Source organism: Myxocyprinus asiaticus, chromosome 23, assembly GCF_019703515.2.
Source record: "Myxocyprinus asiaticus isolate MX2 ecotype Aquarium Trade chromosome 23, UBuf_Myxa_2, whole genome shotgun sequence".
NCBI classification, from domain to species: Eukaryota; Metazoa; Chordata; class Actinopteri; order Cypriniformes; family Catostomidae; genus Myxocyprinus; species Myxocyprinus asiaticus.
Window position 1 is genome coordinate 38,031,316 of NC_059366.1, and position 13,639 is coordinate 38,044,954.

The 13,639-nt window shown below is 39.4% G+C and overlaps 1 protein-coding gene across 5 annotated transcripts in view; it reads left to right on the forward strand.

The window, feature by feature from the left end:
* Positions 1-13,639, forward strand: part of LOC127414061 (protein FAM135A-like) — a 39,264-nt gene that overhangs the window by 24,409 nt on the left and 1,216 nt on the right. Inside the window, exons 10-21 of one of the 5 annotated variants that reach the window (XM_051651763.1) lie at positions 3,062-3,139; positions 3,821-3,870; positions 4,020-4,178; positions 4,752-4,825; positions 4,925-5,079; positions 5,580-7,413; positions 10,982-11,142; positions 11,273-11,364; positions 11,554-11,651; positions 12,687-12,838; positions 12,919-13,029; positions 13,111-13,224. In XM_051651763.1, coding sequence (XP_051507723.1) covers positions 3,062-3,139; positions 3,821-3,870; positions 4,020-4,178; positions 4,752-4,825; positions 4,925-5,079; positions 5,580-7,413; positions 10,982-11,142; positions 11,273-11,364; positions 11,554-11,651; positions 12,687-12,838; positions 12,919-13,029; positions 13,111-13,224 — 3,078 coding nt within the window. The remainder of the gene's footprint in view (positions 1-3,061; positions 3,140-3,820; positions 3,871-4,019; positions 4,179-4,751; positions 4,826-4,924; positions 5,080-5,579; positions 7,414-10,981; positions 11,143-11,272; positions 11,365-11,553; positions 11,652-12,686; positions 12,839-12,918; positions 13,030-13,110; positions 13,225-13,639) is intronic. The other 4 variants (XM_051651764.1, XR_007892730.1, XM_051651765.1 and 1 more) reach the window with 4 other exon arrangements.

Below are 13,639 nucleotides of genomic sequence, written 5' to 3' on the forward strand. Positions count from 1 at the left end.
CACTGATGCAAAAAATGCATATCATATAACAATTGTCTAAATGTCAAAGTGGATGTATTTCTGGGGGATATGTGGATGCTAAGGGAAGCCCTATAATAAGAAAACTGATAAATACAGACACACACACACAAAGGAGGTAATAAGAAACGCTCCAATCTAGGGCACGACACCGCTTATTCGCATCCTGAGCTCAGTGATGTACTTCAGTGTAACCAGAGTGCTTCAGAAGTGTGTAAATGTAAGATTACTGTGGGTGCGGAACATGTAGTTCACGGCATTCTTCTGAATCAGTTTATTAAAGCAGTCTGTTGTCTGTCAGACACCCCAACATAAAGAATCAGCAACAGACTCTAAATACTGTCCACAACACCTTACAAATAACCCTTTGGACTATGCATAATAATGGGAACATTGCTTACAGCAGGCAATTTAAAGTCCGATCATGACTAAAATGTACATTTATTGTTGAATGTGGTGAATTTGTACAGAAGCAATGCTTTAAATATTGAGAAAAATTTAAGATGCAACTTCAAGTTTACACGCTGATAGTAACTACACGCAGTGCACCACGCGCTGTCAGCATGCTTAAACATTACAAAAAGTGGCATCTTTAATTCATCACTTTAAAATCAACACAGCTAAAAATATTAAACTTACTAGTTTGTTGTTGGACGACTAGTGGAGCATCCTGTCCCATTTGTAGAATGTGTGTCTTTCTAGGACTTCTGTCTGCTTGTTTTACGTCAGTCATTTCAATGCTGCCAAACAGCCGATTTAAGTCGCTTTTTTGATGGATATGAATCTGGTAGATCAAATTCCTCTGTTATATTTTGGAATTTGTGTGTTTAAGCTCATGTTCAGTTCATGACACCTGGCAATTAAAGCACCACGCGTCCACCGACCGTAACCATAGCAATAGCTCCAGTACCCACACAGACTTTTCCCATTTAGGCTTACAAAATTTTACGAAAAACACTTTTATATTATATATTTATACATTATATAAAATACTTTTGCTATGTGTAAATAAAGCATTTCACTGTTTTTTAATCATGGATTCTAAATTCTTATGGTTAAATTAACCATGATATTAATCCCGTCAACCCTAATGCATACTCTTAAATATTTGTACACTGTATCAAATCACCCCCTTAACAGCATGTGTGCCCCCGTCTCACCCAATTCTACGCCAGTGAATTCACAGCAGTGTTATACGCTTCTCATTCAACATCTGGTAAAATGCTTATCCTGTGCCATTCTCAATGCATGTTATAGGCGGACCGAACTATTGATCATCTACATCTGAGATGGAGTTTGTGTGGAGTGACCAAATATTGCGCTGAGCAGCGCATTGCATCACGAGCCTCTGCGTGTGTTTATGTGTGTGTGTCGGCATAGCAGTGCTTGTTCAGTAAAGTGTGGTGCCAGATCCTTAGCTGTGCATGCTGACTGTATATTTATTATTAAACACAGCCTTTTGCAATTCACAAAGTTTTTGGATGACTGTAAGAGCCTGAACAAAATGCACAAGTTTTATGTACTACTTTAATGGGGATTTGAAGGTTATTTATGTCATTCTTTGAGCTTGACAGTAATGTCAATGACCAACATGCGGTATCGGATTTGGATCGGGCTCGTCGGACTGATACCCGATCTGGGTAAAAACATCAGTACCGGACCCGATACCGATCCAGGTATCGGATCGGTGCCATCCCTAGCTTTGATCATCTACTGCTTGACTTCTGTGAAACAAATGGTAAATTATTGCAGAATGTTCATGCTGCTCTTTTCTATAGGAAGAAATTGAATGGGGACAGGTTCTGTTGAGCTCAAAAAGAAGCTTAAAGTGTTAGCTCACCCAAAAATGAAAATTCAGTAATTGTTTACTCACCCCTATGTTGTTATAACCCCATATGACTTTCTTTCTTAACACAAAGGGAGAAATTGTGAAAAACTTTTGTGTTCAGTGATGTCATACAATGGCAGTTTATGGTGACCACCTGTTCAAGCTTCAAAAAGACTCAAAAATATAGTTCAGAAGTCTAATAAATTATTCCATAAGACTCATGATTGTTATGAAAGCATACGATGAGCTTTTGTGAGAAACAAACTGAAATATATATATATATTCACACACATGTACAAATACAAATCTGTTATATACAGATAGTGCAAGGGAATCTAATGGCATTAGAGGTAGGATATGTTGGATAAATATAAATAGACCGTGTATTGCACATAATTATTGCTCAATGGGGTAGTTTTAACTGTTCATGAGATGGATAGCCTGAGGGAAAAAACTGTTCTTGTGCCTGAAGGTTCTGGTGATCAGTGCTCTGTAGTGCTGGCCAGAAGGCAACAGTTCAAAAAGGTAGTGGGCTGGGTGAGTGGGGTCCAGAGTGATTTTTTCCAGCCCTTTTCCTCACTCTGGAAGTGTATGGGAAAAGGGCTGGAAAAAGTCTTCTGAAGCCATACAATATGAATAACAACTTAAATTTCAGTCTGTTCCTCATAAAGCTTTTGTATGACTTCAGAAGAACTGGAAAATGGTGCAACTGTCAAATGGACTACTTTTATATTGCTTATTTGTAATTTTGGACCTTGATGGCACCAGTCGCCATTCACTTTCATTATATGGAAAAGAACAGTGTTAACATATTGCTTGTTTCATTTTGTGTTCTATGGAAGAAAGTTTGTAAAAATATGAATGTGTATAAATGATCCCCGAATTTTCATTTTGGGTGGACTTACCCTTTTATTAGTTAAATATGTTTCTAAATAGCCTTTGTACCTCGAAGTTATTCATTGTATGCCCTTGAATCAGCATGCCCCTTTATCTCTTGTTCGTTAAAACTGGCATTTAACACAACTTTCACTCCAGAACTTACACTGTTAACTCTCACTTCGTTGAAGCTAAACAACTCACTCCTTGCTGCCTTTTGAGCAAATGTATCACGTGACTAAACTTGTATAATGTATTTAAGGATAAACTCTAAACTCAAACAGCAGAAAGGGAAAGTGAAAGTTTTAAACGTGCCTATATGTGCAATCCTACCACTAGCCAAGCCCAGCATGCAGGTCCTTTATGAACGAGTTCTCAGAAGACCTTACCCTCCAGGCCAGAGGCACATCTACATAGGTACGTCCCTCCAAAACCGACTCTCTGCTCCACATGCCTCTTGCCTTTCATTTGTGTCTTCCAAAAGTTCACCCAACAAATTCATATTCTGTCCACATTTACTCAACCTCACGTCATTCCAAACCTGTATGGCTGTCTTTCCTCCATGAAGCACAAAAGAAGATGTTAGGCAGAAAGGGTCTGATATACTCAGTCGCCATTCACTTTCATTATACGGAAAAAAGATGCAATTAAAGTGAATTGTGACTGTGGCTAACAATCTGCCTTGCATCTTTTGTGTTCAACAAATATGGGTTTGGAACAACATGAGGGTGAGTAAAAGATGACAGCATTTTCATGTTTGGTGAGCTGTCCCTTTAGGCTTTCTGTCTTCCGTTTCCCCTAACCTGGACGTTTGTCAGTGGCAAATGTCATCCACTGATGGATCTCTTCTCTCACTCTTATCTCAGTTTAGTCTTACTTTCCTCTAGTAGTCTCTCAGATCTAAGGCTGACTTGGAATCAGTCAGGTGGCTTGAACTCAACATTGCTGGTTCTCTGTCCTACTTCCTGTGCTATTCCTCTGACTCCCTCTGATGTGCTGTGAATCACAGGCTCTTGAGACAGGCCCTTCTTTCTCATACACTCCATACTGCTGCTCTAAGAACAACATTCTCACTTTTCTGTCTTTTCCCTTTTTTAGAAGAACTTGATGTGGAAGCACGACTTCATGAGCTTTGTGAACAAGTCAAGGTATGTTATAAATGTTTAATTTGGATATGGTCATGGTGGTAGCTCTCCATCTATAAAATTGTTTTGATTTGGTGGTTGTTGCTTGGCTGGTGCCCCCTGGTGGCTAATAAACTCTTGTGCATGTGTGATGTGTATGTGATGTTTTGCAGCAGAGGGCAGAGAGCCCAGATGAGCTGGCTGAACTGGTGAACATGAACTTGGCACAGCTGTGCTCTCTCCTCATGGCACTGTGGGGAAATTTCCTGGAAGTTGTGTCGCTTAATGAGCTTGTCTCTGCACTGCTGGCCCAGGAGCACCACACACTGCGGGTGAGTTCTGAGATCTTTTCCAAACATCTAACCCTAAGTATTACACTTCAGCACAAAACTTGTCCCATGACATTTCTGCTATAAGCATGAATGATACCTCAAACCATGCTGCTTGTTGAGGAGAGGTGTATTGCTTCTTTTTTAGAAATCTGACTTATGATTTTTCACCTGGCAGGAACAAAAAGGTTTTGATTTACATCATCATCAGTCTCCCTTTTTCTTCCCTTGTATTTGATTTTTTGAGCCTACGCACCAAATCGATAAGGATATATAATCTTTTCAGTGTTTGGCGTGGACGTTTTTACTGTTTATTTTTATTTTTTAAATTTTTTTTGCCAGATCTAAGAACCAAAATATCATATACTATAGAGACTTGGGGGTGTGCTCTTTTGAGCCAATAAGGAACCACCCAGAACACCCTAGCAACATCCCAACAAAAAGCTTAAAACCACTCAGAACACCTTAGCAACTGCATAGCTACTCCCTGGTTGCTATATTTTGTTGTTTAACAGCACTTAAATGTTTCTGCATTTTTGTTTCATGTTACTTTTCTCCTATTCCCAATTTTAATAGGTGCGAAGATTTGCAGAAGCTTTCTTTTGTCTTGAACACCCCAGACAGAGTGCACTGGCCTTCCAGGAACTTCAGTAAGTCTTAAAATATCATTACTGTTATGGTTATATAGCACCATTTTAGAAGAAAATAAAACTTTGATGACAATTCATATTAATTTCTTTGTTTAACAGTGCTCACAGTCACCAACAGATGACCACAGCTATCAAAAACTCTTCTTATTTCCTGTCTTTACCACCTCTTCCTGTTGAATGTGCAGACCTTGATGGGGATGTGAACTCCCTGCCAATCATCTTTGAGGATCGATATCTAGAGTCCATTACTGAAGGTATGTGTAGTGCAACTGTTGGATCAAAAACAAGGCTTTGATATTTTACCATGGTTAAAAAAACAAAAGGCTTGAATGAATTTGGCCTGTTAAAAACCTTTTCAAGATTCAGTGAAATCAGAATGGGAGTTTTGTGACTTTTAGTCCATGCTTAGTGTGGTTCTGCTGTCAAGTGTGGTTTTAACTGGCTATAATATAAGCGAAAAGCTATTGGCTATAGAAAAAATGGGAAGAGCCCTTCAATAAGGCCCGCCCAAACTTCTGTGTCAACAAAGGTAAGAAAATTGTGCCCATCAAACCATTTCATTTGGTCTGCACTGGATGTGGTGTAACAGTTAAATATCTGGTCTGGTATCAATTAACTTTCCCCATTGCATCCTTGGCAAGGCACTTAGTCTCAACTTGCATCAGGAAGACTGACATAAGTGTATTGTAATTTTCTTTGTATAAGAATTTCTACTAAATGACTACTTATTTACTGTTTGGTTTTCACCCTTAAGATCGTGATGGTCCATGGCTTGGTCTCCACAACATTAGGAGTGGCTCTGTCTCCACTAAAATAGATAAGTCCAACTCAAAGGACTTCATTGCTAGTGTGGAAGGAGCCCTCGGTCCATACCCAAATAAGCAGCACGCTTCTCTTGCCACCGCTTGGCCTGAACAAAATGAGCCTCCCCTCAAATCCAAAGCCAAATCTATCAAACTGAAGAAGAATGCCAAGACTGAAAATCCCAAGAAGCTGACCAGGCAGAGCTCTAAAGACTCTGTGGTTCTCACAGGCTACAAGAACTTGAAGGTTCCTCAAAGTGAACCAACCACCAAGTCCAAAGAGGTTGACACTCAATGCAACCAGAAAGATGAGGTAGATGATCCAGGCCTATCTGGTGACCTCAGTGATAGACCAGGATACAAATGCGTCCTCCTGAATGAAACTGTAAGCTCCGATTTTGCTTGCAATGCTAGTGACTGTACCATAAGCTACAGCCAAGGCAACGTCTGTATGCAGAGCGACAGCTTTTCAAATTTTATGAGTTTGCAAGTTCAGGCTAGACCCCAGGCAGGTCCTGGAGCAGAAGCTACACAGAGTGCAGCTGTGCACAGAGTTGATTCAACACATCCGCTTGCTGGGCTTAGACATATCGATGTGAAGCCGAGTGACAAGGACCCCTACCAGGGCGATAAGGTCACCATTCTTCTACCACACCACACAGATCCGACCCCCAAGAGGGATGTTCCAGAGATCACACAGACTGATTTTCGTGAGTTCAAGAGTCGAGTTGGGGACGGCGCCACAATCGTTGGTCCTGTTGGAGGTTGTGCGGCCGCTTTAAGGTTTGTTGCTCCAGCATCCTCCCATCTTTCAGACTCAGGAATTGAGAGCGAGCCAAGCTCCGTGACACAACTAGCCCCGGTTTCCCCATCTCCTTTTTCCTCTACTGGACTTGAACTGCCTGTAGAGCAGATTCCAAAAAACATCCATCAGAGATCCGCTCCGCTCAGCCCTGCCTCGAGAGTAACCACTGCATTGGAGGCTCTCAACCTGGAGAGCACCAGTGGTGTCAGCGGAGTCCAGTCTTCCCTCACCTCCATCAACTCTCTCCCCTCAGACGATGAGGTGGAGACGGAGGACGTTAGCAGGGAGTCCAGCATCCTGGTGCAGGAACAGAGCCTCATCTTTTCTGGAGAATCTCACAGCCTCCCAATATCCGGCTCTAGAGTTTTGGCTCAGCAAAGACCCTCCTTCGGTCAAGGAGACGGGCTAGTGTCTCACAATGAGGACTCTGCTCTCCAGTCCCACTATGAAACCTTTGCTCCAGACAAGCAGGCGAGATCTGCTGAGAGCAATCTTACAGGCGGAGGTGGTCCATGTAGTGAGCCTCAGACTGCTGCCCAGTCCAGTACATCAGCCACCAGTAGCACAGATCTGGTGAAAAAAGGCTTTGTGGAGAACTACTTTGACTCGCACTCCAGCACTGACATATCCGAGATCAGCCCACTAGAGACTGCTGCCATAACGCTGGGGATCCAGACTTGCCCCAATGCTAATGATGATGAAGAAGAAGAGGAGGAGGAGCAGGAACACGAGATGATCGAGAATGGTTACTACGAGGAGACAGATGGGCCTGTTTATGTTAATGGTCTGCCAGGGGAGGAAGGGAAGTGTGGGGATGGGGGAGCAGAGGGGAGAAACCTCTTTTATGAGCACTTGGGATTGGAACAGCTACAGGAAACATATGCTACCTCTGCTGGCCTGCAGACACGGCCTCCTGGACCAGCACTGACCAGCAACGATGTGCGCTGGTACAAGTGTGCCCCAACTTTTCAGATGAAAGCGTGAGTTCTTCTTCTTTTTCGTCATCATGTTTTTCTTCTTCTTCTAGGCCTATTTCTTCTTTTTCTTTTTCTCATCCTTCTTCTTCCCCCTCCTCTTCTTCTCTCATCCAAATATGTCATGCCTAAGGGACAGAACAAAGATTTTAAAAGCTAAATAACTTAAGGACAACATGGAATCAAAATGGACCCTATTTGCTTCCTTAATACACGTTCCTGAACTTATTGCACATGTTATTCAAAAGAAAAAAATGTGGTCTTTGTAATCTTTCAGAAAAATGTAATGCCTTATTCTGACTATAAAATAACTCCTTTTTGCAGATGCCACCTAGGTTAATGTTAACCAGCAGTCAAATAGCTGTTAGGCATTGTGTTAACAGACTTTAGGTTACTGTTTTAGGTATTCAAGCCTTTCTAAAATCTTGCCAGTATTTAACACAGTATTAAATAGGACTGGGTAAAAATATAAATTTTCAAATGCATCGCGAGCTTCATTTGAACAATCTCAATATCGATTCTTAAATCCCAAGAATGATCTTTTACTATTATGCGCTACCTTCTACTACAATGAGAGAAAATTGCTCGCATTTGCAACCAAATTTCTCGCCGTACGAATAAAAATGTCTGTGATTGGCCACTGGGTGATAGATGTTCAGATTTCACTCATCAGGGATAGTGTTGTATAGTGGTGAAGTATTCAGCAGCTGGTTGGACTTGTTCTGTGTGTCCAAAGACGAGATCTACGCCACTCATTTGTTATTGAATGATGTCTCTTTTAATACCCTTACTGTTTTTTACAGTCAGTTGATAAAAAAGAAAGAAAGAAAAAAAGAAACATTTAATTCTATTCACGCATAGCACGGACGAGGTGAAGCCATTCAAGTCCTCTCTCGTTAATATGCGCTCATTTACAGACCTTCTTTACAGAGATGACTGTTTTCTTAAAGAGACAGTACTGTTTTTTAGCATGTATTTAATAAATCAATGTAAATACTTGTAAATAGTACAAATTATGCAATTAATCAATAAAAATGTAGCAAAATATATGCAATATTGTATCATATTTATTGATGGAATGCATGGATTTGTTCATTTTCTAAAAGCTCAAATGTGACAAATAATGAAAATAAAAATTAAAAATCTTGTAAATTGAATATTTTCATAATGTACCTAGTTAGAAGGTCCCCTGTATAATTAACAGCATTAGCTGGGAGAGAAGTTCTTTCATATGTAAGCATAATGGACATTATAACTGAAATATGCCCATATGAATCAAAATAGAGAGTTTATAAAATCAGAATCGAATCGGGAAATCTATATCAATACCCTGCCCGAGTATTAAATATTTAATTGACAATACACAGTATTTAATTTAATGCTGCCTAACATTATTAAATGTTATTACAATAATAGCAAATAATAACCTAGTTTCCATCCACTTTTTGTGCTGTTATCGACAAAGTGAAATTGCGTAAAAAAATGTTTGCAAAATTTGCCGTCTTCTGCCTGTTTCCATTCAAATGGCCTTTTAACGATAAAAATGGTGTGCATGACGTCATGCTTAAAAAAACACTTTGTCGTATAAGTTTTGGTTTATCGCAAAAATAAATCTGCCTTAAGCCATTTCCATACAGAAATGTGTATATCGTTAATTGTGTACCTTTCGCCTCCCAGATGCCCCTAATTTTTTTCCCCCCAAGTTTTGGTAAAATGGGGAGAGTATTGAGACAATTCATTGAAATTAGCCAGCTTATCTGATAGGACTGTAATATTGGTCCTGATGTTGCGCCTATTGCAGGTTGCCACCCGTTCCAACCTGAAAGCGAATCGTCATGGCCCTGTTCAAGCTGGCAACCTGCGCCAAGTGGTGGGGGAAATTTTAGGTCTTACTATAAGGACCATCCATCGATGTATGTATGCTGTGTGCACAGCTATTAAAGAAAAATTTTTGCGGTGCAATATCAGGGTTTACATATGATACATTTCTCATATTCAATAGGCTATTTTGAACAATCATCTAATCTAACGCATTGCCATCACAACTGCATTATGTCCCGCATATTTGTCCAGCAACTTTTAACGACCAACTGTACTTGATTGTAATCTAAAATTAATTTTAGCGTCATAATGCAATTGACATTTTCTGAAGAAGCTCAGCAAATGCGATCCGAGGTAAAGAGGGTTAGATTTAAAATATTTTAAAGTTTTAAAATGTTCAAAAGCCAGTTTTCTGAAAGTGAACTCATTGGACAAATAGTTCTGATAGTTTATAGTCTTGACTATAAAAAATTGTAGAACATTCTGAGATTGTCATTCAGCCGACTTATTTCGTTTACAGAACAGGGTAAGGCTAATTTAAGTTTGTGTAAAGAAAAGGCAAGTATATAGGCCTAACAATAGTATTTTTTTAGTTTGGTAATTAATTTTTTTAATTTAATGCTTTATTCATTTGGTAATTTATTTAATTTAATACAGGGAATTTTTGCCGGCATTTTTTTCAAAAGTAAGCTAAACAATAATTTTATAGAATTGGTTTATATGTTAGTGTTCTAAAAAAGCACACTGATGCTTTTTCCTAGTATTGTGTATTTATGTTTTAATTAAAACATTGTTTGTGCACAGAAATCATATATTTTTTGTATTGTGGGCTAATTCCATGACTGCTGTCTATTATTTTGAATGGTGTGCAAAAGCAACTTTAATAAATAAACGGATGGCTACCGCAATTAAATTAATTGGAAAGAGTGGCCATTCATTTGGTCTCTGTGAACTTGTCGATGACAGGTGCATGATACATACTAGATATTTGTGTTGGCACTCCTAGAAGTGTCATGACACAGATGTGTTTGCAGCATCGGATATGTGCAGGTATGCCGTTAAGACCAATCTAAAACAGTGCGAGTAATGCTTCATGTACAGTAAATTGGCTTTCAAGGATGTATACCTTGTAATCATGATTAACACAGGCTAACGATTGGGGTAGATTCTGTCATGACACTAAATTTTTGCGTTAATGGCAATTTTCTCGACAAAGTTTCCAAACCAGTTTTTCGCGACATTTGAAGTATCGACATAGTTCATGCGCTAGAGTTAAACGGAAAAATATGTCAACACTTGAAATTTTTGCGATAATTTGCGTTTCAATCAGCTATATCAGGAAACTTTTTGATGCGCTACACCTTTTGTTGCAAAAAATCCCCTTGGATGATTAATGATTGATTTGAGAAAAAAAAAAAAAAGATGTATTACTATTTCTTAAATGTTACTATTGGAGTAAGTTGAGATGATCTTAAGAGCAAACTTGACCTTCAACCCCCACATCCTTACTGGTAGTGTTTCAGTAGGGGAGCATGCCACCACAATCGACTGCAAGCTCACGTTCAGGTCTGGCTTCCTTCTGATATAGAACGCCCACTTGTTTCGATCCAATCTCTTCCTCATGGATAAAATCATGTCCTGCCTTACACATACAGTAGTAGAATGGGTTGCAAATGCCATTTCATGTTAATCTTGATCAATCAGATCAATCTTGTATATCGCTGTTCCATTGTTCGTGTGTTTTAACATTTAGGTTTATGCAAGCAAAAGAGGAGTTGAAGCAACTGAAGTTGCCAGGCTTCCTGTACAGTGAAGTGACCGATTTGGCATCCACTGCACCTTATTTCAGCATGGATGAGGATGAAAGCTGTGATGAGGGCATACACCTCATTGTATGTGTACACGGCTTGGATGGTGAGCAGAAACACAAACACGTCTGTATTGTTTCTATAATTCCTATTTAACCTTGTTCAAAAGGTTCATTTCAACATATGTTCAGATTCATGTTTTTTTTTATTAATAAAAACTCTCTTTCTGACTGTAGGTAACAGTGCAGATCTGCGGCTGGTGAAGACTTACCTGGAGCTCGGTTTACCTGGGGCACGCATAGACTTCCTAATGTCAGAGCGCAACCAGGTAACCTTGTAAATCCATCACATGGGTAGTTTATAGAGTAAATATAATTTTTTTAAAAATAATAATAGATGTGTATATAAAGACACTGCAGACTGCAATTAATAAGGGACAAATGAAATAGCTTGAAAAATAAATTGAACAATTGAAAAAAGTAAATTAACCTGAAATTGTATTTTGTTATTATTCAAGAATGACACATTTGCAGATTTTGAGTCGATGACTGACAGACTTTTGGATGAAATAGTGCAGTACATACAAATCTACAATCTAACAGTTTCCAAGATAAGGTAAGGCAAGACATTTCCCTCAAGCTCAGATAAATGAGGTCTACACCAGTGCGTGCTTCACAAAACTATACTTTATTGCCACATGGAGGGCGCACTTGGCAGTATTTTGCACCAGACAGTGACAAAAAGAATGTACTATTGGGTTTTTGAATGCACAAGCGAATGCCACAAGATTCTTTGCCATATGAAAGAATGCATTATGACGTCATTGATAGCTTAGGCAAGCTCATTATGTTTTTAAAGTAATATTTTAAAGGAATAGTTCACCCAAAAATGTTATTCTCTCATTTATTCACCCTCATGCCATTTCGGATGTGTATGACTTTCTGTCTTTTGCAGAGCACAAAGAAGAAGATATTGAGAAGAATATCTCAACTCAGTAGGTCCATACAATGCAAGTGAATGGTGACCAAAACATTGAAGCACATTAAGGCAATATAAAAGTAATCCATACGACTCCAGTGGTTAAATCAGTGTCTTCTGAAGTGATCCAATTGGTTTTGGGTGAGAACAGATCAAAATGTAACTCCCTTTTCACTGTACATCTCGTCATTGCAGTCTCTAGGCACGATCATGATTTCAGGCTCGATTATACTTACTGTACTTCCTAGTGCTTGACGAATACGCGGAGCGCTAGATGCCACTATGAAGTGTAATCAAGCTTGAAACCATGATCGCCAAAGAGACTGCTGATATCAGAATTTACAGTGAAAAAAGGAGTTATATTTTTGTTTGTTCTCACCTAAAACCAATTAGATCACTCCTGAAGACAAGGAATAAATCACTGGAGTCATATGGATTACTTTCATGCTTCAAAGTTTTGGTCACCATTCACTTGCATTGTATGGACCTACAGAGCTGAGATATTCTTCTACAAATCTTTATTGGTGTTCTGCAGAAGAAAGTCGTACACATCTTGGATGGCATGAGGGTGTGTAAATGATGAGAGAATTTTAATTTTGGGGTGAATTGTTCCTTTAAAAGCATCTGTGATGTACACTTAGCATGACAGAATCACTGTTTTGTCTCTGTCAGTTTTGTGGGTCACTCTCTGGGAAATCTGATTGTGCGCTCGGTGCTGTCGAGACCCAGGTTTAAGTGTTATCTTAGCAGACTGCACACGTTTCTGTCTCTGTCTGGACCTCATCTTGGCACACTGTACAACAGCTCAGCCCTCGTCAATACTGGTAACACCCGCTCATGACCTCAGCACATTTCTGACGACAGTAACTCATGAACAGTCACTCACTCATTTTTCCTGTCTCAGGGTTGTGGTTTATGCAGAAGTGGAAGAAATCTGGCTCTCTGCTGCAGCTGACCAGTCGGGACCACTCAGACCCACGCCAGACTTTCCTCTATAAGCTGAGCAAGAAAGCAGGTAAGTGTAATGTCATTCGGATTCAGCTGAAGTTGAGGTTTGGTTGGGTTACTTTGTACTCTGATGCTCATACTGTTTCAGGTCTTCAGTTCTTTAAGAATGTGGTGCTGGTCGGATCTCTGCAGGATCGATATGTTCCCTATCACTCTGCTCGTATTGAGATGTGCAAAACAGCCTTAAAGGACAAACAGACTGGTGAGGCTGCTTTTTTATTTTTTAAAGGAATAGCTCAAAAGCTCAATTAAAATAGTCCATAGGGCCTGTGTGCTATTTACCAAGTCTTCTGATGCCATCCAATAGCTTTGTATGAGGAATAGACCAAACTTGTTGTGTTTAGACCATTTAAGTTGGCTTAATATAAGATTTTCCCCTCTTTCTTCCATTGGTTGGCAATAGAACTGATAATCCCACCCCAATCTCAACCCATTGGTTGAGCCGATGTTGCTTTGTCGGACTGGTTGGGAGAAAACCTCAGTGTTTGCACTTTTCAGCTAAATTGCTAAATTTTAGTTGTCTCTGCATATTAAGCTGCGATAGAAGCTTTTTAACATTGAAAAAAAAAAAAAACTACACACATCACCTTTAATGATGCTTTTAACTTAATATTCCT